The sequence below is a fragment of the Arachis hypogaea genome, chromosome 2, assembly GCF_003086295.3.
Source record: "Arachis hypogaea cultivar Tifrunner chromosome 2, arahy.Tifrunner.gnm2.J5K5, whole genome shotgun sequence".
NCBI lineage: Eukaryota > Viridiplantae > Streptophyta > Magnoliopsida > Fabales > Fabaceae > Arachis > Arachis hypogaea.
In genome coordinates, this window is record NC_092037.1 from 9720881 (window position 1) to 9743831 (window position 22951).

The 22951-nt window shown below is 34.7% G+C and overlaps 2 protein-coding genes and 1 long non-coding RNA gene across 6 annotated transcripts; 2 read left to right on the forward strand and 1 right to left on the reverse strand.

The window, feature by feature from the left end:
• Nucleotides 1–8408: 8408 nt before the first annotated feature.
• Nucleotides 8409–12736, forward strand: LOC112736818 (COMPASS-like H3K4 histone methylase component WDR5B). 4 transcript variants are annotated; one of them, XM_072214699.1, is made up of 4 exons: nucleotides 8409–8996; nucleotides 9842–10084; nucleotides 11238–11545; nucleotides 11972–12736. In XM_072214699.1, the coding sequence occupies exons 1-3, from the start codon at nucleotides 8574–8576 to the stop codon at nucleotides 11529–11531; spliced, it is 960 nt and encodes a 319-aa protein (XP_072070800.1). In that variant the 5' UTR covers nucleotides 8409–8573; the 3' UTR covers nucleotides 11532–11545; nucleotides 11972–12736. The 4 variants fall into 4 exon arrangements, with proteins under 4 accessions (XP_072070800.1, XP_025642246.1, XP_025642236.1 ...); XM_025786461.3 differs by having other exon boundaries at nucleotides 12024–12736; XM_025786451.3 differs by having other exon boundaries at nucleotides 12060–12736.
• Nucleotides 12737–14173: 1437 nt separating this feature from the next.
• LOC112736836 (uncharacterized) lies at nucleotides 14174–15753 on the reverse strand. Its single transcript, XM_025786473.3, has one exon. It carries the CDS (start codon nucleotides 15416–15418, stop codon nucleotides 14435–14437), a length of 984 nt encoding a protein of 327 aa, XP_025642258.1. The 5' UTR covers nucleotides 15419–15753; the 3' UTR covers nucleotides 14174–14434.
• Nucleotides 15754–16717: 964 nt separating this feature from the next.
• Nucleotides 16718–22779, forward strand: LOC140177809 (uncharacterized). The gene is made up of 2 exons (XR_011869281.1): nucleotides 16718–16935; nucleotides 22499–22779. It is a non-coding gene; the product is annotated as an uncharacterized lncRNA (long non-coding RNA).
• The last annotated feature ends 172 nt before the right edge of the window (nucleotides 22780–22951 follow it).

Sequence of the window (22951 nt, forward strand, 5' to 3'; positions counted from 1 at the left end):
TCCCTCTCTTTTGCAAGTCTTCAAACAATGGCGGAAGAGCAGAACATTCCCCTCCTCCTACTCAAGCCGAGTTACTGGCTATAAATGATTCATTACGGGCCGAGGTCCAGAGAGTGATTGAACTACTGAATCAAAAGCAGAATGACCGAAGTGAGGAGGAGAACCAGAAGAATACTGAAAATGGAAATAATGGTGATCATCACACCTCGGAAGTCACAACCGGTAGTGGTCATCCCACCAAAAACAACAAAAAGGACAACCCCTTTCTCAAAAGAACTCATCAACTTTCAGATGCCTAAGAAATTCACCTTGCCGACAACCCTAAAACCCTATAAGGGGATCGGCGACCCTAACATCCACTTATAAAGTTCCATTTTATGATGCTTTTAAATGGTGCATTTGACCTTATACTCTGTCGTTCTTTCCCTACCTTTTTGGATGGTGTTGCCTTGATCCGTTTTTCTAGTTTACATGCAGGTTCTATATTAAACTTTGATGAGTTTGCCGATCTATTTGTTAATAACTTTGCAGCTCCAAAGATTTATGTACATGACTCAGACTAGTTCAACACCTAGCCGACTTTATCGCAGAATTGACATTTTATAATTCTACTCCTGCCTACACAACATAGGCACTATACATTGACAGAACTTCAAACACACAAGGTTTTAGAGTGGGTATTACTCAAAGATAGCAAAGGAATAGTCATAAAACAATATTTACAATTCAGCTTTCACACTAGCAATATCTGAGCAAAATATAAGGCACTTATAACTGGTCTTAGATTAGCTCAAAACCTTGGAATAACGCATATAAACGCAAATGTGATTCAGTCTTGGTGGTACAACAGGTAACAAGTAACTTTTAAGTAAGGGTAATTTGTTACAAAAATACTTGTCTACTGTTAATAACCTAATCTCCTACTTTTTAAAATTTGAAATATCCCATATAGCTCGGGACCAAAACTGCCAAACTGATATTTTGCCAAAACTAATAACCAGTAAGAACCAAAGTTATGTGCCGAGTTTATCCCAACTAACACTGGATGAGCCCAGTGTTACGTTAACATTTGTTTTAAGTATTGTATAAGAAACAGATTGGCGAACACCATTTATTCAATACCTAAACACTGACAATATACCAGAGAATGTCAAAGACAAGCACAGATTCAAAAGGCAATCAAGTTTCTATACACTAATCGGAACCGAGCTATACAGGCGCGGACTCACTAAACGTTTGCTAAATACATTAGTGATGAAGATGCTAAATTTGCCATGGACAAGGTCCACGAAAGTGTATGTGGTACACACATTCGGAGATAGGTTGGCCTTTTAGTAAGTGGGAGCTAGACATTTTTTGTCCTTTTTCACAGACACTAGGTTGGGCCTTACGAAAGAAGTTAGATGATTCTTAAGGACAGTGGGCTGGGTTCATGCCCAAAACCTTATGGAGCTATAACACAACATAACACTCATCAACAAAGGAGACTCCATTCAAACTAATATATGGTTGCGATGCCATGATATCTATTGAAAAATCACACATCAATCAGGCCGAACATATGACTTAAATGATAAAGTCAATGCGGAGCTAAGAACTAATGAGCTGGATACAATAGAAGAAATACGAGATTATGCGTTAATTCCACAACGCGCACCACAACTTGCTATAGTTGGGAAGTACAACAAGAAGATCAACCCAAGATCATTCAATCAAGAGAACTTTGTCCTTAAAAAACCTCAAGGCCATGTAAGGCTCGCTATAAATTGAGAAGAACTATTCAGAATATCAAAGGTCATCGGATGAAGTGCATACGTTTTGCAAACTTTAGAAGGCAATATTCTAACAAGTACATGAAACATATCTTTCCTAAAGATATATTACGACTAAGTTCATAAGTCAAGATAAGGTGATGTATTTTTTGTCTTGGATTTTATCTCATATTGGGTTTTTACTAGGAGAGATTTTAACAAAGCACACCTCTCGCACCTTCAACCCCGAAGGCCCTCCATTCAATGATACTTTCTATTTTTCTATATTTCTTGTTATTATTTTTTTTCATGTTTCTTTATTGTTAGAAACATAAACCGACCTATAAGTTGGAGCAAAACTCGTGCTAATCGACATCATATACACTATCCCCACAATCAATGTTACCTATTTGACCTATCAAAAATGGTTGTAAAACCTAGTTAATTAACGGCTAATTAATCCATAAATGAGAATTTATTCTAGAAAGTCCAAAATGTGATTTTTATGGCTAAATGTGATAGAGGAGATTGAGACGAGAATTTCGGTACCAATTTTATAGAATTCGGACCAAGATTGGACCGAACGGGCCAAACCGGGCCAACCGGACCCAAAGTGGGCCCTTGGCCCAACATAACTAAACCAAAACCCTAGTTTTCAGCATTCTCTCTCCTCATTAAACACACACACACGCTGAAATGGTGGAGAGGAAGGGAAGAACACTCTCTCAAGTTCTCTCCCTTGGTTGATCTTCAAACCACCATAACTTTTGATCTAGAGTTCCGATTGCCGCACCGTTTACGGCCACGCGTTCACCGCGGAGAGCTCTACAAAACCCATACAATCAATCTTGAGGTAAGCCACGTTTTTCTCTTCAAATTTCCAGCCTTGTTTTCGAGTTTCATGAGCAAAAATATTGAGATTTTGGGCTCTTTGATGTTATAGGATCCAACTCTCTTCAGGAGGAGGTTAATCTTATCTCCTTGGACCTTGGGTGTGGTAAGATTCTTAACTTAATGTAATTTGTTGTTCTATGATGTTTGGGTATTGAGATGTTGTGTATGGGTATGATGATTGTGACTTAGGTTGTGTATGTGTGAATATTGGGGCTTGATTGGTAATTTTGAAAAGCTTAAAAAGGGATTTGGTGGTAAAAAAATCTGTTCTTTGAGGTGTTGAGGCCTTGAGAGCTTGAGGAAAAGTGGTTTGGAAGTGCTCCGGTTGAGCTTGAGAAATCGGCTAAGGTATGGTGTCGGTTTCTCGTATCTAATATGTAATGTGGTAGGAAATACTTAGGCTAGAGGCCCTAAGATAGGCATTGAATTGTTGATATTATTGAATGGTTGAAATATATGATGTGGTCATATATGTGATGATGATTATTGATGCCTTGATGGTATGATGTATGAGAAATATGCATGTTGTGATATATGCTTGATGATTGGTTATGGTTGAATTGTGGGTTGAACCATGTTGATGGTGAGTATGATATTGATTGTGTACGATGATGATTTATTGGAATTGGTGTTGTTGAAAATTGGCATGAGGAAGAGTATGTGATATGTCAATGTGTTTGAGATAGTGATTTTGGTGAATTGTGGTAAAGTGTCAATGTGTGAGTTGAGGAGGCTTGATGTTAAATTTGATATATTTTGATTGATTTCAAAGAAAAGGGATGAAATTGGCATGTTATGATTGATTTTGAAAAGAGTTGAAAATGGCTTGTTTTGAAAATGGCACTTTGTGGTTTTGTATGAAAAAATAGTTTTTGGGCATACTTTGACAGGACATAACTTGGACTACGGATCTCCGTTTTGTACCAAATCTATTTAAAAATGAAATTGGATCCGGGATGTCCATGCCGTTTGAAGAACGGGTGAAAAACGATTTAAAATGAGAAAGTTATGTCCGTTGGAAGATTGGGGTTTGAATCTGTGAATTCTGCAGCTTTTAACTTAGAAAATTTTTAGCATAATGACCCCTCGCGCGTAGGTGCACTTGGCGCGTACGCACCGTTCTTCCAGAAAGTGCCATCCACGCATGCACGTGGTGTGCGCGGGCGCGCCGATGTGCTGCACCCAATGCCCAGCCATTTTCCAGAGAGTTGTGCCAGAACTGTGCCAGTTTTGTGCCTGGGGCACGAGAGCACCCACGCGTACGCGTGGCTGACGCGTGCGCGTCGCTTGGCTATTTTTCAATCCACGCGTTAGCGTACATGACGCATACGCGTCGATGAGTTTTGTGGCCATCCACGCGTGTGCGTGGAGTGCGCGTACACGTGGCCCTGTTTTCATCCTAAAGTTGATTTTTGAGTTTTTAAAGCCAAATTTCATACTTTTAAGCCCCCGATCTCACCACTTATGTCTTAAATCATTATGATATGCCTAGCAATGAGAAAAGTAGTTAGGAGATGTGGTAACTTGCGAGTGAATCAAGGGAAAAATGAATGATCAATGAGGATCAAAGGTGATTATGTGAGATGCGAAGGATGGTGGTGGAAGTGCTTGTTATGCCATGGGCCGAAGGACCGTAATTGTTAATGAAATGGCTGGTTATGGATTTAACCGTGAGCCGAATGGCTGGTTATGGATTTAACCGTGAGCCGGATGGCTAGATTATTGCCGTATTACGGCGGAGCCATGATTATGGCTAAGTATAAATGCATATATGCTGTTGAATGAATTGTGAATGTTGCACTTCCACTGTTGGAGATGAGAGTTTCCCTGGAAGAAAGCAGTGACTAGCCACCACGTGCTCCAGGTTGAGACTCGAAGCTCTTTCGACCCTATGTCGTAAGGGTGGCCGGGCACTGTGAAAGCCCCGGATGAGCTCGCCCCCGTAAATATTCACCAGTGAAGGTGATGGATATAGATCATGATTATAATCACGTTTATGATGAGTATAACTCAAGTTGGGGATGCGCGATAGAGGGACAGTCCAATGGTTAGCTACCAGGACTTGTCGGGTTGGCTCTATAACCGACAGATGATATCATCAGCCACTAGGGACATGAATTCATCATATGCATACTATATGAATTGTTTGAGATTGCCTATTTGACTGCATATTACTTGCTAATTGTCTAAATGCCTTATTTGTTCCTATTTGTATATTTCTTGTTTGATATAACTGTGTTTGCTACATTATACTCCTGCTGGTGGTTGGGGGGTCCGAAAGAATTGGAAAGGGAAGTATTATTTAGACTGAAGAATCTTTAGTCAGATGCCCTTTTATGGTTTAACTTGTTTATAAGCTTTGAATTATCTGGAGGAAGTTCTAGGATTGCCTTTGGCTTTCCTCTATTATTATGTATTATATATGTGGAAGCTGTTACTATGCTGGGGACCTCTGGTTCTCACCCATGCGGATTTTGTGGTTTTCAGATGCAGGACGGAGGTTTTCCGCTGAGGCATGCTGGAGACTTCTAGATTTGCGAAGATCCTTTGTTTTTGGGACTATGTTTTGGTTTATATGTTTTTCTTAGATACTTTTATCTCCATTAAATAATACAAACTGTGATGACTCCTCTTATGAGAGATTTTGGAGAATAGGTTTCTGTATTTGTGTCCCTTTGGGTTTCCTTTGGGGTTTTCCTTATTTTATCATATGTATATATTGCTATGCTCGGACCGGTTATCTTCGCAGCCGGATTTTGAGTCTTGATATTCCTGTTTTTGACACTCTTTTGTATATATATAATCTCGCGTTGGTTATCCTTGTTCGTTACGTTATCGATCGGAGTGTTGCGCTTTCAAGTTGCGATTTTTTGTTTACCCCTTTTTCTACAAAGGCTCCTAGTTATAATCAATCATTCATACTACTATACGTACTAAATTTTTATTTTAGAGGTTATAATATCTTGCTATCTCTAAATTATGACTTAAGCATAAGACTCTACATAATAGGGTGTTACAATGGTCCTCATTAATTACCACTAATAATACCTATTCAATCCTGTAATTTCAGGAACAATGCATATCAATTACTCTACCCTTTATAATATCTATACTTATTCATAGATATTCATGGATGCATGTCACCGTTTATTTCTTTATATTTTTCTTCTTATCATTATTTCTATCTCTTCTCTACTAAAGCGAAACTCATACTGACCTATAAGCTAACTTATCTACTATCATACATTAAACAAGGCACCCACCTAAATACCTATCCACTCGACCTATATGTCTAATACAAATAGTTGCGATTTTGAAATGTTTGTAATCAATCTCTTCTATTTCAATGCATATCAAAAATTAAAGAAACAATTCTTTTTTCCACAATATATTTCATAATTCATCAATCAATTGCTCAATACAAAAGGAGCAACAAAACAATAATGATTTCAAACAAATCGGCAACTATAAGTCGGAATTAATCCGAATAAATTGACACATCGAAATTAATCCAAACAAATCGACACATATAAGTCGGAATTACTTCAAATAATGACAACTATAAGTCAGAATCAATTCAAATAAGACGACACCTATAATTTGGAATCACTCCAAATAAATCGTCAATTATAAGTCAGAATAAGTCAAAACAAGCCAACACTTATAAGTCAGTAAATAATCAACTATAAGTTCATTCAAAAATATACTCATATAAGCAATACCTTTTTAAACAACAAGCCTAGCCAACTTTATTTTTAAGATTATCAAGTTGATCTTAGGACTAATTCTCGTATCTTCAAATTATAACACAATTGCATCTGTTTTTATATCCCACCGAGTTATAACTATATATGCTCTACCAATCATTATTTTTCTACATTTTATATCCTCCATAAGACCATGACTAATAATCTTCTCTATTGTTATTGTTATATCAATTTTTGAAAGCTAATATACCAAGTAAAGCTCTTATCTAAAGAAGAACTATAACAAGCATTATTAAATATGCAGTGATATCATAAATCACTAAGCAAATTCAAATGTGGTTACTTGATCTATGGGTAATTAGCTCATCTTTTTATTTTCTTATTTTATAATAGCGCACGTTTATTTTCAACACATTTTTATTTATGTTACAACATTTTTATTATTCACTCAATATTCAATAAATTAATTGTTTTGAGGGAGAAATTTATCAATAAATTGTTGTGTGTCAAAAAAATTTCCAAGACGATTGATCATTATATCCTTGGGTCATACAATCGATTCCGTCAACGAATATATATTTTCGAACTTTTCAGTTCGCATCAATCAAATGTTACAGGCATGTCATGAAAATTGTTCTCAAGCGAAAAATATCTCCCACACAATTTTCTTGATCAAATAACTTACCATTCAATTATTTTATGAATAATTGCCGATACAATAACCCGACTAAGCTTGGGGCTCATCATGTTATCCTTATTCATAATAACTCTCAGTTTTGTTTTATTTTTCTCTTTAACATGAGTGTTATTTTCTATGTACAACAAGTTGAGTTTGGGGACTACTACTACTATTACCACGATTCTCATTTATAGGTCGAAAGCTCAACCTGTTTTATTGAAAAATATCACAGGTCAAATTTGGGAGTTGTGATCTGTTTAGCTATAATCCGACCAGTTATACCTATAAATCAGAATCTAAATAAAATAAATAAAACATGACTTATTTTAGTTAGAGAGAATTTCAGTTATAACGGATTTTTTGGTATAAGTTCAAATAACGTTTAGAAGCTGTTACTACAAAATCAGGCTAATATCTCCGACAGCTTTGCAATACTAAGTCAATGGAGTAACTGCCTATAGCATAACAACTTTATAAAAAGAAGAAATCCTAAAAGGAGAAGGTACGTTATTCACTTTGAATAATATTATATTTATTTTCTATTCTTACTAACTTGAACGTCGAAGTGTCTTTCCAGGTGTCTGCGACCGCCGTTCCTCTTAAAGCCGACGTATACCTCATCTTATCCATACGAGAACGAGTTTAACCTTAAAACGGACAAGCTATACCTCCTTCAAAGCTTATAACAGAACATCTTCTTTGGCTCCATGATTAGTGTCACCGTTAACAATAGTTGTAGTTTTGGTCGTTGATAATGAAGATAATGATATTAACGAGGGAGATAGTGAAATGGATTCTTAAAAAAGAAGTGTGATGAAAATGATAGTAGTGATAAAAAATATAACATGAAAGTTTTAGTTTATTTTTTTTAATTGAGTCAATTAAAATTCAGTAGGATTCGAACCCAGATGCAGTTCTGACTATCTGTCAGAGAAAAAAGAACGATTGGCTCTATATCAATGGAATCTCATCATCCATACATAATGAATTGGTGTGATATATTCAAATCATAACATATGAACAGTAAAAACTAATATTTGTATTGAGACTAGAACTCACAGGGAAGACTATTTATGAATAGAATCAAATATGAATGAAATAAAAAATGCAGTATATACAAACAAATGTATTCAGTTATTGGTGAAAAATCAATATACTTCTAATGTCAAATCGGAATCAACTAGGACAAAAATAAAGCATTGGGTAGAACTTTTCTTTGGTGTCAAGGTAATAGCTATTGTTAAATAAAATTTATTTTTTATAAATATAAATTTATTTTTTTAATTTTTTGAATAATTTTATTAGTATTTTAAATATTTGTTAACAGAAATAATTATTTTTATTTTATAATATTTTACAAATATTTTTGTTATTACAAAAGCTGATAGATATTTTCATGGACGTCTCTTAGGATGGGATTTTGAGTGTTTAGTGTTTACTATTGAGACTTGAGAGAGAAAAAAAAAGCACCGACCAAAGCGAAAGTGAAAAACAGATAAATTAGCGCGAAATATCGCGAGGGAGTTTCATTTGTGTCCCGAAATGGCAGCAACGAGCACGACCACGAGCGGTAGCGGCAGCCAACCTTACCGTCCGTACAGGCACCTCAAAACCCTAACCGCCCACGAACGCGCCGTGTCTTGCGTCAAGTTCTCCAACGACGGATCCCGTTTGGCCTCCGCCTCCCTCGACAAAACCCTAATTATATGGTCCTCCGAAACCCTCTCCCTCCTCCACCGCCTCACCGACCACTCCGAAGGCATCTCCGACCTTGCCTGGTCCTCAGACTCTCGTTACATCTGCTCCGCCTCCGACGACCGTACCGTCCGCATATGGGACGGCACCTCTGGCGAGTGCGTCAAGACCCTCCGCGGCCACTCCCACGCCGTCTTCTGCGTTAACTTCAATGACCAGACTAACCTCATCGTCTCCGGATCCTTCGATGAGACCATTAGGGTTTGGGAGGTATGCTTGTTTTTCAATTTCATCACGTTCTGATCATGTCTATTATTCAGTTAGTTTGTTAGATTCTGGCACAAGGAGTAAAATTCCATCAAATTAATCTCTTGATTGGCTATAAAATTTCATTACGTTAATTGTGTGGGTCAGTTCAGTTAGTTAGTTAGTTAGTTAGTTAGTTAGCTAGCTAGCTAGCTAGTTGGTTGGTTGGTTGGAGTTTGTTGAATATGGAGTGAGTAGTAGATCGTTAAACCGAGTTTGAATCATTGAGAAAATTTCGATAGTGAGAAAGTGAAGTGCATAACACCCTTGCTGGCACTTTCTCAGTTTAGGAAACGTTTCTCATTTAAGAAGATTGAATTCCTGCCAAATTAGTCCCAAAGTTGGTAATGCTGTTTCTGTCTTTGTTGTCGCAATGCAGCATGGATAGCAGCTCAATAATAATATTGGTGCTATAGTTGTGGTTGTTCACACTATCTCCACATCAGTTGGGTTAGTATTTGCCAACTTCAGAGATCTTAGGAGAGGTTTCAAGATTTCCGAAGTCAAACTTGATGTGGAGATTAATTTGAGAGTTTACGAGTCACTTAACGTTGGTTGATTTTTTCTTAAAGTTAGACCTAGAAAAACAATTGCTTATAGTCATATACGTAATGTAATCATTTACAAACTGCAACTATGAGCTATAGGTTATTGACGGGACTAAATTTAGATAGATATGTTTTATTCCCTGGTTAAAAATGAGTTATGTACATAAACCATTTCTTTGATATGATTGAATTAATGAAATCATTATTCTCTCGCTTTTTCTCTACCTCTGAAGTCTGAATTATTCTTAGCTTGATTGATAGGTGAAGACGGGGAAGTGTATCCATGTCATGAAAGGCCATACCATGCCAGTTACTTCAGCACACTTCAATCGTGATGGTTCGCTCATTGTGTCTGGAAGCCACGATGGTTCTTGTAAGATTTGGGAGTCGGCCTCCGGGACGTTGCTCATGACACTTATTGATGATAAGGTCCCTGCTGTTTCATTTGCGAGATTCTCTCCCAATGGCAAGTTTGTACTTGTTGCCACTCTGAATGATACCCTTGTAAGTTTTGCTTTGTTTTATTTATCCTGCCATCTCATTTATTTTACTTTTGGAGTCTATGGAAACAGGTGAAACTAATAAAGAACATAAGAGGGACATGATTTTTCTTGGGAGTCATTTGATTCTAAATTTTGTATACAAGCTAATCCAAACATTAATTAGTTGCTCGAGTTTGATGCAGTGACAAGGGAATTAATGGTATAATGATTAAATTGGTTTGGAAAGACGATAATCCAGTTATCAACCATAAGTGGTTGGTTGCAGTTGAAGGATAATGTAAACATGTCGCCACTCAAGCTGCAAATACCAAACTAAAATTAAGCATTATTTTGAAGGAAAAGTTAGCTAATCTTCCTAATTATCACATGTACTTAGATCAATCATCGGGGAAATAAGTTTTAAATCTATAGTGGCAAGCGTTAATTATCTATCATCTTTAATTGCAGTGGAAATGAATTGTGACCTTAGACAAACTTTACCTATAATGTTAGAGCTTCAAATCCTATAGTTTCCATCTTTGAGATAAGTTTTGCCTAGGCACCAGCCCTATTAATTCAATTGTTAAACTATGAAAGTTGTTTCATGTTTTCTTTTATGTAATGGCTACAGATTTCTATTTCCAGTGTTTTGGAATCTAAGTTCATTTACCACTTTGATTTGTATATTAATTAGTAAAACTGTTATATTATTCCAGCATATCTTCAAGCACTACATTTACTTGGTCTGGCCCTAATGCCAGTTGTTGCAATTTTGGTGAGGAAAATAATTCTTTGGCGGTTAGTTTTTCGAGTTTGTTCTAAGAATGTTAATCTTGTGTACATAGATTCCTAAGGTTAAGATACACATGTTTAAACTTGCGGGCTATGGTTCTTGAAATCAAGCGAATTGACGTACCAAAATCTTGTAATATTGCTGGTTGTCCCCAGTTGAACTTTTTGCTCTTAAATTAATCTATAAACATTGCAAGTATTGGGATAGATAAGTTTGTCACTAATCCTGCACTATCATTCGTGGACGAGGTTTTGTTTTACATGGTTTCTGAGGTTTCAGGTCTATGAGAGTTACTTCCAATTCTGATATGTGTCCATAATCTAATAGAATATTAGTTTAGTATATCCATTAATAACATGCCAATTAAATTCTCCTGTTGCAGAAGCTATGGAATTACTCGCAGGGGAGGTCTGTAAAAATTTATACAGGTCATGTGAATAGAGAATACTGTATAACATTCACATTTTCTGTTACACAAGGGAGGAGATATATTGTTGGAGGATCAGAAGATTGCTGTGTTTATTTATGGGATGTTCAGCAGAAAAATATGGTTCAGAAACTCGAAGGCCACACAGATACTGTAATATCTGTTTCCTGTCATCCAACAGAGAATAAAATTGCTTCTGCCGGCTTAGATAATGATAGAACCGTGAGGATATGGGTTCAGGATGCCTGAATAATAGCTAAACCGTATGTAGATTCCCCCCTCTCCAATTATGCTCTTTTACATACAGTTTTGTTCAAGACATCAACTGCAACCATGCTAATTGTTTTTTATTTATAGTCTCTGTTTTTGAATTTTCGCATGCATATGCATGTCTGCTTTCAGTATTCTGTGGCCTTGTTTCCTTGATAAACACCTCTTCGATATTTATCTTCTGGCTCTGTTGCTAGCTGCTATCAGTTGAATATTTTCTTTGTGAAGATTTGAGACAAATTGATGATGAGCATTTTCTCGGTCTGCCACTCTGCCTAATTGATATTGAATGAACAGTCTCAAACTCTCAGTCAGATATTTTAATCAGGGTGAAAGAATTAGAGTCCTGCATTCTGTGTCATTGTCTTGTTTATTTTCTTATACTTGGTATTTTGTTGCGTCATGTATTCTCATCATAGATGCTGAACTAATCAAACATTCAATTTTTCATTCTCTGGTGATAATGAGAAGTGGCTGGCATTTCAACCATTCAAATCCTGCCTGCAGGTTGTATAAATTTGGATCTTGATTGTGGGACACCGATGGCGCTTTGCGTTGTATTAATCAATGAAAGGTGCATTTCATGTAACTTGCAAATCAGTAAAGCAAGGGGGAAAAAAGCTCAAAATTATTAGAAGCCTGTATTCAACCAATCTTTTTAGTATTTTTATCGTTGCACTATTGAAAATAAAGCTGCTCCACACGATTCCTGTGGTGCCGAATTTTTTGTTCTTTTGCTTTATGAACGGTGGCATTTTGCAATTTGCATGATCCATAAAAAGAGAGTGAACGCTAGAATCTTATGACATGAATATATAGAAAAGTTTAAAGGACTCAACATCGTTTTGGGTTCCAATAATACTTCTTTGATTAGGTACAGCGGTATGCTAACATACTACGTTGGAATTACCCGACAATGTGAGAAATAATGGCATTTCTACAATCCATTATTTGAATGTAATGCCACGTTAGCATCACTTGCTTGTTCAGTTGGACAAGATTTCTTAACAAAACCATGTGTTTGGTATTGTAATGTCACTCAGTTCCAGTGATTGAAAATTTCCCTTTGTCTTGGAGGAAAACGGTTGTAATGTTTTTGTTGTTATGGAGGATGGCCTACATCACCTTCCCTAATTCAGCTATAGCTACTGTCAGTGTATATGTATATACTTACAATTTTTTTTTTCTGGTTGTCTACGGTATTCCAGTATTCCTTAATATTTCGGTGAACTTTATTTAAGGGTCTTCTACTAGTCAATACAATGGGTTGTTACATCTATAAGATGAGATTTTAACTCCTAATATTTGTTTAAGCAAACGGATAAACTGACCATTCGATCAATCCAAGTTGGTTAAATAATTTGGTTTTGGTATTATATAATTAAGTAAAATTGTTTTAACGAAGTAATCTTATAATTGAGCATTATTTGAATATTACTTTCGCTGCATACTTACATGTCACTAAAGTGATTAAAAATAGAATATAGAATAGACTTTTGTAGCAAATATACAATATCTACGCTAATTTCAAGCTATTGCGCCGAAATTTTATGAAGTTTGCATAAAATACATGGCAAAGATCTCTCTTGGAGCATGCATCTATGATGAAATAATTTCCCTTGCGTCCGCAATCTACATTGATTAGAATAGTGTTGACAATTGCGACTTTGATCTATAGAGATACATTAAACAAAACGTTTATATTATAAGAACTAAGATTAAGTTATCCAACAAGAGCTGATCACAGTAAGAATATGAGAAAATCACACAAACTGGTTCAAGCAAACTCATTAGATTATATATAATATATATATATATATATATATATATATATATATATATATATATATATATATATATATATATATATATATATCATACCTTGTTGACATGACTTTGTGTGTCCCATAATTTAGGTAGCATACTCTGCATGTTTCATGTTATTCTGCAACCTAACATTAAAGAAGCTTTATCCTTTCAGTTTCACCAAAATTAATTAGTGCTGAACCCGAGACATTGTTCATTAATTTCTCTTATTTCTTTTATTTTTTTATATACTATGGTTACTTAATTTTCTTAGAAAACTTTGCTTAAAGTGAAATAACAAAAATTTTATATATTCATACAAAAATCAGAAATCAAATTAGTCTTTTTATATTTGTATATAAATATATAAATTTAATTTTGATACACTGTCAGTTTAAAGTAGTTTTACACGTGTATTCAATTATGTAATGTCACATCAGTAAAAATAATTATCTTTCACGATCTTGTGAATGGTCATCCAAAAAAACGAATGTAATTGTATGAACTGTATAAAACGTTTTACACTGCTAATGCATTAAAATTAAACTCATATATATTATTTAATTTATTTTAATATATATTTTATATTTTAATATATTCTATACGGATGGTTAAGTGTATACATACATTTACGTAGCATGGTCGGTGAAATAGCTGCCAAACCACACAAGTCAATTAAGCATTTCTCCTTGGATTCAGGGTATCTGAAATTAATCTTTTAAAAAAAAGTCAAATGCATTGATTTTGATCAGGATTTTGCCTACTGGCTAATGTTTGATTTTAACTTCTACAAATAAAATACAAGTCCATCAACATTGCTAAATAGTTAAATGTTATTATGGTTGGGTTCTAGTTGAAGATTACAATCACAATGAAGATTGAAGAGACTAAGAAAAGCTAAACCAGTAAAAACTAGAAAGCAAATTATACATATCCAAGATGAGAATCAAAAAATAAATAAAAATAAAATAAAATTGCCAGTTTCATGTACTTTTTTTTGTCACATCACTTTTGAAAATGTATTTATCAAAATCAGTTCAACACTCGAAAAAAAAAAAAAGTAACAACTCTATTGATTACTCATTCTTCCAAGCATACAAAATGAGAGAGAATCCAAGACCTTGCAACTGTGAATCCTTAAACTGTTGACAATAAGCCCAAGTTAATGCATCTTCATGATGATGATGATGATAGTGATGATCTTCAGAAGAAGAAACAGATTGAGATTGAGTTTGGAACATGAACACAGCATTCCCCATAGAATTCCCAAAGAGCCAATTATGCACATCCCAGAACACTTCCACTGGAACCCCATCAACCAAAATTGTATGATTCCCTCTGAATTTCCATTTCAACCTCTTCACCTGAATCACAATCTTGCTATCAATTCTTATCACAAGACAAGGATCACTGCTAATACTATTATTACTATTAGTATTAAATGTGTCACATTCAATTGTCACATTGTGCAATGGACCCTTGTCACAAAATTGAGCCTTTGCTCCATAACATTTCTTACCAAAAACATGTTCCCTCTTTGCAATGAAAATTGCACCAGAAGATTGATGAAGATTGTAAGAAATTTCATCATCACCATTATTATGATGATCAAATAGTTTCTTGCATGCATCCTTTTTGAGATCACCAAGGAGCAACACCATGACATGGTTGAACATGATTGCTAGGTAGTACCCTTCTAATGGTTCAGGGCCAGAACCAAATTTTGCAGAGCTCAAATCCCAAAAGATGTCAACTTTATTGGATTTAACATCAAAATTCTTGGACCCTTTTCGCCTTGAGAACAGCCATGGCTTTATGTCAAACTTGCAGAGACAATGGTTGCTGAAAAGATCATCAATTCCCACACTCAAGCCTTGTCCCATTAGGGTTTTTGTCCATGTCACTGTGATGAAGCAAATCGAAGAACTTCCTTGCAGCTTGCACTGGTACACACATGTCACATTTTGTGCTGATCTTGTTGTTGTTGTTGAACCTAAAGAAGATGATGAATCAGCAACTTGAACACCATTCTCACCGAAGCAAGAAGGAAATTCCCTCATTATGCAGCAGCAAGAAGAAATTAAAAACTATATATGAACTCAAGATTGAAGACTTCTTTAATTTTCCTATGGTTTTGGCTAACTAATAATAATTAAGCAGAAAAAGGATAATAGTAATAACAATATATAGCTATATAAACAAAAGGGTATGTTTCTTATGTTGATTTTGTGTGAACACAAGGAATTATAGCTAAAATGGTTCAAGATCAAATCCAAAAGACTTCACTTTTGACATGGGTTTTTAAGAGAGAGAATGTGTATGGTGGCTTTAGATGTCAAATTATGTGCTGTGACCAAGTGAGTAATGACCAAATTCCTAATATGAGAGATTAGAATATGGCAGGTGAACATGAAAAGGGAGAGGTTGCTTTAAGCACGTGGGGTACCATAAAGGTTAGAAGTTGAATTGCCCCATACTATTGATATTCATCATTAAAATCAAGCAAATGGCAACTGGCAATTGGATAATGTTGCTACTCATAATCATGTTTCTTTTTTATTATAGTTATTATTATTTGCTAAAAAAAATAGGTGAATTTGACACCGGTTAATTTACTATAGATTAATTTCTGATATCTAGCTAACAAGTCCTCACAAGTTATAGGAAATATATCTTCTTAATTTTTTTTAATACTTGAGAAAATAAAATATAATCTCTTATATTTATTTTTATAAGTAAGACAAAAAATAAATATGAAAATGAGAGAACAATAAAAAATTAAATTAAACAATTAACACCATTTATTCCCCAAATCACAGCAGTATTCAAATTTAAGAGATTTTTACTAAAATATATGCTGAATTTTTGCTATGTTTATCAACTCCTTTTTATATAATAATATTTATTTGATGAAAACAAATATTGTCACTTTTATTTTAATAACATTATTCTTTTTTCTACAAATTTATACATACATACAATGTAAAAAATGATGTGTGAAATGAGAATTGATATTATCATTTCTCTTATTTGATAGTTAAGAAAAATTAAAGAGTATATTGAAAATCAGTCACTAAATTAATTTTTTATTTAAAATATATGTTAAAATAATAAAATACACATTAAAAATGAGTTAAATAATACATATATGTATACACAATATATAATAATTGATTTAATGACTAATTTTTTATATGCACATAATATTTTTAAAAATAAATATATTTTTAAAGACCTTTATCTATTCACAATGGGTTGAAATTTACTTTCTTATCTTTAATAGGTGTCTTTTACTTTTAGTATTTTTTTATTATAATTTTTGTATCTTTTGGCTTTCAGGAATGACAGCCTTTGTAAAATCCACATACATAACCCATCAACACTTATTACCATTATTCCCTTTTCAAAAGGCTTTCTCCTCCTCCCCTCAGTACTCCTTTTCCTTTTCATTCTTTTTTTTTAAAAAAAAAGAAAATTAAAGAAGAATCATTTTCTGTTCTATAATTATGTCTTGTGCTAAAGAGGAGACAAGATTGCAATACTGTGCCCAGCACAATTGTTAGAAAATCATGAACAAGTAAGTGTAATATTCAAGTTTTAAAATGTTAATTAATAATTATTACTCTATTTGGTGATTATAGATATCTTTCATTATCAAATGCTAATATTATAAATAATTGCTTTGAATTAACATCATGAAGGTATTAATTACCCAGGCTTATACATGTTTAATCAAATTAAAGCGTTAATTAAGCACTAACTTTATGCTTTCATAGTCAAGATTGGGTGATGTGTGACCTTTGCCATAATTAGTGGTAATAACTCTGATCAAGAAAAACCAATTATTATAGCTTATAACTCACACAGCTTTTATGATTCATTTTCCAATCTGAAGAATCATGGTTGCTTCAACAACAAATCACTATTATATAATATATATGTTCATTCCATGATTATCTTGGTGCATCCATTATCATCTATTAATCTTCTTATTATGTATTTTTATTGATCCATATATATGTTATAATTCGGACTAATATACACTGGAAGAATGACTCGTATAGAACCGTTACCTTTTTTTAAAGTTGATTACATGACAAAATATTATATGTTGCTTAAACCGAATTATGATATAATAATTCCGTATATAATTGAAATGGAAAAATTACCCGGCCAATAACTATATTCACATTAACAAAGAAGAAAAAATTGGAATGAATCCAATGCTTTTCTAATCTTTTAACATTATGTATATACATGTTGATTTGAGTGTTGAAGTGTGTGATGTAGATATACCAGAATGTTAGAAAGACAAAAAAAAAAACAATTATTTTTTACATATAAATCATTTTTTGAGATAAATCTATACAAGTCATTTATATTTATGTGCACACGTTCTTCTTTTTTTTCGTTCTTCTTCTCTTTCGTTATCGTTGTCACCAATACCACCTCCTCCTCCTCTTTCTCCTTTTTTTTCATTGGAATTTCTCATCCTCCTTCCTTTTCCTCATTCTCCTCCATCATCAGTTATTTCGTTGTTGAATATAATGAATAATTCAAGTTCAGATTGTCAATTGAACCAGAACGAAATTGATTATTGTTTTGAATCCAATCAAATGGCTGAGATGTGGTTCGATTCTAGTTAATTTTTTCGTTAGTAGTTTATGATTCTGTAGGTGAATAATGTTTCATTGTTGATGGTTTGAATTGAATGTAATGTAAAAGTTCTGCATTAAAGAAAATATTTTTCTGTATTTGCAACAAATTTGGGTGTAACACGAAGATATTTGAGTATAATACGAAGATATTTAAGTGTATTATTTAAGATTTTTTGGTGTATGTGTACTGATAAGTTCTGCATAATTCAAAACTCTTTTTCTCCCTTGTAAGAATGCAGTTTTCGGTAAACAGGCTTTTCTTGCTATTTTAAAATTTATTTTGCAAAATTTCGAACCACGGGCTAATAAAAAATAGTAAGGCTGACCTGATGGTAAAAAAAATTAAAGAAAAAATAAAAAACTAAATAGAAAAAGACCATTAATAAGGTTAAAATTGACTTTATGAGGGTAATTAATCCCCCTAAGTTAAGTTTGACTAATAAATAATAAATATTAGCTTACCATTGGTTTATTTTTCTCACTAAAGACTTTTTGAGCCAGAAATCCACTTTTAGTGACGGTTTTGCGCGCGTCGAGAAAAAACTCTTGTAACCGAAAACTTTAAAACCAGTGGTTTTCTACATAAGTAATTGTGTCTCAAGATTATTATTAGTCATCTATTCATGATTTATTTCTTTAAAAATAAATCTTAACCATTAATTATTTTACCATATGGTAAAATTTACTCCGAACTAAATTTCTAACTAGTATTCTGCAAATGACTCCTAGAGATCCCAAATCTTCTAACTTGTCATCCAAGTAACTTATCTCTCCTTCTCAGCCTCTAGGTTGAGACTATATCATTATTTCACCCCTCTCTGCTGTGTTTTTAACCTCAATTAACTAACTGCGGTTAACTGTGGATAAGCTCAACATGCAAGCGCTGACCAAACTTCTTCATTTTCATGCCCCTTCTTCATTAAATTCCAACCTTGACCACGAAAATTTCAGCCTTTTTACCATCATAAATTTAGCAAGATTTTGATTTTTTATTTAAGGAATTATTGGCCACAAAATTCACAAAATACTTTACACATTTTTACATTCTTTTGACCGAATTCTTGAGAGAGAAAGAGAGAAAATTCTTGCACTTGTTCTCTGGGCTCCAACCCCTATTTCAACTCTTCTTCCATTATTCTTAATGTGTTCTTCAAGTACTCAATCCATACAAACACAAACTCTTGCTCGTTTTCGCTAATTCTTGCGTTTATACTGAAATTTTGGCTAGGTAAACTCTTATTCTTTCTCTTTTTTTCTGTTTAAAAATAGTAGCCATGATAAATTCTTATCCTTCTCCATGTATAGAGAAATCCTTTTGAAGCACCCATGGAGCACGCCTAAGGAGTTAGAGAGATTCGAGTTCAAAGTGGTTGAATTTCGACGTTTTTGCGACACTTTCGGCAAAAAATAAAAATGCACCATCACCAACTGTGTTCCTGCCCTTGTGTAAGAACCACAATTAATCAAACCGGTTAATTAAGTGGTTGTATTACCCAAATTTGATTCCGAAAAGTTAGAGTAAGAATTTGATATTTTAAACATCATTTTTGGATTCAGTGGGTCTTTTTGAGTCAGAAAATGTGCTTTCTGTGAAAAACAGTGAAAAATAGTAAACCGATAGTTGAACCAGTTGAACGTGTTCAAGTATGCCCGGTGCTGTGCAAGAAAAAGTTGAAACAGTCAAAAACCTTAGAAAAATATTAGAAATAGAAAACCGAGCGTTAAGTTTAAAGGTTTGGCCCGAAGTTGGGCCAAACGGGCTAGAAACGCTAACGGGTTGAACCAGGCCCAAGTTGGGCCCAAGTCCAACATATATAAAGGTTCATTTAATGAACCCTAACCTCCATAAACACACACACTTCAGATTTGAGAGAGGGAAGGAGAGGAAGAAGAAACCCTAATCACCTCAATCTTCCCAAGCTCATATTTTGAGCTATAGAGCTCCGATTTGCGTGCCGTCAGCGGCTACGCGTTCCTTGCGAAGAGCTTTACAAAATCTATTCAAGAAACTCTAGAGGTAAGCTCGAAATTCTTCCAGTTCTGCTCTCCAAAATTTCGGGTTACATTAGGATTTTGGATTAAATGGACTTTTGTGATTTTGGATGTTTAAGTTTGCTCTAATCCTTGCTTAGCCTTAAATTTTGGCCATCAAATCTGTTGAGAGAGGTAAGAGATACTAAATCCTTGTGAAATTATATTTATGTTGAGCCCTAGGTTGATCTTGTGGTGATTTATATGTATATAGCTTGATTATTGTGAATTTAGAGCTTGTTGGTGCTTGTTGGAGTTACCTCGGTGGTTGGATTTTGGTTGAAAGCTCATTTGTCTCATATTGGGGATCAGCCAAGGTATGATTTTGGTTTTCTCTATGTAGTATATAATATTCATGGACACTTAGGCTAGTGACCCATAGGATAGGATTGGATTTGAATGGTTCATGAGTTGTTGGATTTAATTGTATGATAATGATTGATGAAATGATGAATTTTGAGTGGATAATGATGATTAATAGTGATATATTGAGGATGATTTGTGAAGTTGAGTAGTGGATTTTGTTGATACATGTGATATTGGTGTTGATTTATTGGTAATATAGTTGGAAAATTGTTAATAAAATTGGATATATGAGATATATTGATATTAATGTTGTGGATAAGGAAAAATGTGGTATGTTTGGTGTAATATGCCATAGAGTGTTGAATTTGATAAGAATTTGAGTTTTGGAGTGGTTTGGGTTGGTTTGGTTGTGTTTTATGAAGGAATTGTGGACCTTGTGATTTTGGGTAAAAGTGAAATTTTGGTGAACTTTGTCTGATCATAATTTCTGCCTCGATTTTCAAAATTTGTTGAAATTTGTTTAGAATTAAAGATCTTTGAAAACCCTTTTAAAACGGTATAAAGTCTGTGAAATTTGGAATTTTGTAGAGGAAGTTATGATCATTCAAAGTTGGTGTTGAAAATTTGACAATTCTGCAAAATTACAGAATTTTGAGTTTTCTGATATGTGCGGACGCATAGCCTTGTGCACACGCATACCCTGCGAGAATTTTGACCTGTGCGGACGCACACACACTTGTGCACACGCACAAGCAGGGAAGTGCGTTCTGTTGGCAGCGCTAGCACAGCTTGTGCTCGCGCATATCTAAGGAAGAATTTCAACCTGTGTGGACGCACACGTTGGGGAGAACTGTCTGTTGGGGGTGCTGGCACAGGTTGTGCGAGTAAACAGACCTTTTGCATTTTGGCACCTGTGCGTACGCACACCCCCTGTGTGTATGCACACCTTTAAAATTTTCTTGGGCGTGCGCACGTACACCTCTGTGCGGACGCACACGCCCCTTTTTTTTTCAAATTTTGCTTTGTTTTCAACTATTCTACTTCTCCAACAAGGTTGTAAGCTTCTATAACACCATTTTAAGACTTTTGGGCCTAGTTTTGAGTATTAGAACATGGGATATAACTTAAGAGTTCTAGTACATGATTTTATGATAGATTAGAAAATGGAGGCCTAGGTTTCTGGTGTGCTGAGAATGGTTTGACGTTAGGTGAAGGATGATTGATACATGAGATGAGGAATGATGGACTTTGATATTTGGAAACTGAGTTATGAATGGACACTGGTTGAGATGAGTCGAGGACTCTGATTGAGATGATAGATCTATGTATACTGAAAGTGTTTTCTAAAACCACTGATATGTTATTTTTACTGTGATTATGAGACGCTATGCGCCCGACAGGGACGGTAGTTAATTCCGCCTGTCGAGGTAGCGGCGGCGGCGTAAGGACGTTGGTTAATCCCGCTTGCGCTTAGATGTGAGGACGGAGGCAAGAGATCCCGCTCACATCCCTTCGGATCTATAGGGCGTGCAGGCGCCGGTACCTGGACAGTGATCTGAGCACTATATCTCGGGGGTTCCCATATGAGAAAATCTGAAGGGCGACGTCTCCATGCAGATATTTTGGGTTGGCAGTTGAACCGACAATGTGATATCACAGCCAGTAGGGCAGGTATTCATCATATGCATTTTCTATCTGTTTGTATGCTTTGTTTACTTGTAATGGCTTGTCTAATTGAATAACATGCTTACCTGCTATTTGACTTAATTGCCTTATATGCTTCTACTTGTGTTTTACTTGTATTGTATATATTTGTGTTTTCACTGGGATTGAGGAGGTTCGGAAGGCGGTGGCGATGGGATCGCATGGAGGATCAGGTGGTAAAGGCTGTGGGACAGCGGTGTTTGAATAGAGTAGAAATTCTCTAAGATAGATTATCCTATTACGATACTATGGTTAAGTCGTGTTAAGGAATTACATACTATGTTGTTTTAGTTTAGAATGCTTTAAGTTGAATTTTTTGTGATGGATATGGAGTCTAGAATTGCCTTTGGCGTCTCGGGGTCTTATATCCTACATCACTGGGCAATGTTACCATATTGAGAACCTCCGGCTCTCATACCATATTTTTGTTGTATTTTTCAGATGCAGGTCATAACCCACCCCAGTGAGTTATCTAGTTGGTGACAGAAGCGGAGGATCCAGATACTTCTTTTGAGTCTTTGATGTATTTTGAATATGTCTCTCACTTTTGTACTTTGTTTCGCCTAGTGGCGTGTACTTGAGAGAACAAAACTTGTATAAGCTGTTTTTACTGTCTGGTTTCATACATGGTCTGTATATGGCTAGTCGACTTAAACTCCGTGACTCATGGCTAGCGTCTTATGATATTATACTATTATACTATGATGTTTGGTTATTCTATACATGTTTCTTATGCTTCAAGTTTGTAGCTTCGTTAGTATGTTTTGTACTTTTGAAATCCTGTCTTGAGGTATATATCTTCATCGGGCTTTTAGATATTATAAATTCCTTCTATATATGTCTTATGTATAAGCTTAGAACTGTTGTAACCTTCGATTAATCTTTGCTTTATGA

Excerpts from the sequence above, each read along its gene's own strand:
- LOC112736818 (XM_072214699.1), top strand. The coding sequence starts at position 8,574 with ATGGCAGCAACGAGCACGACCACGAGCGGTAGCGGCAGCCAACCTTAC. Across the intron at positions 8,997-9,841 it reads AGACCATTAGGGTTTGGGAG|GTGAAGACGGGGAAGTGTAT; the intron begins GTATGCTTGTTT and ends CTTGATTGATAG. Across the intron at positions 10,085-11,237 it reads CCACTCTGAATGATACCCTT|AAGCTATGGAATTACTCGCA; the intron begins GTAAGTTTTGCT and ends CTCCTGTTGCAG.
- LOC112736836 (XM_025786473.3), bottom strand. The coding sequence starts at position 15,418 with ATGAGGGAATTTCCTTCTTGCTTCGGTGAGAATGGTGTTCAAGTTGCT.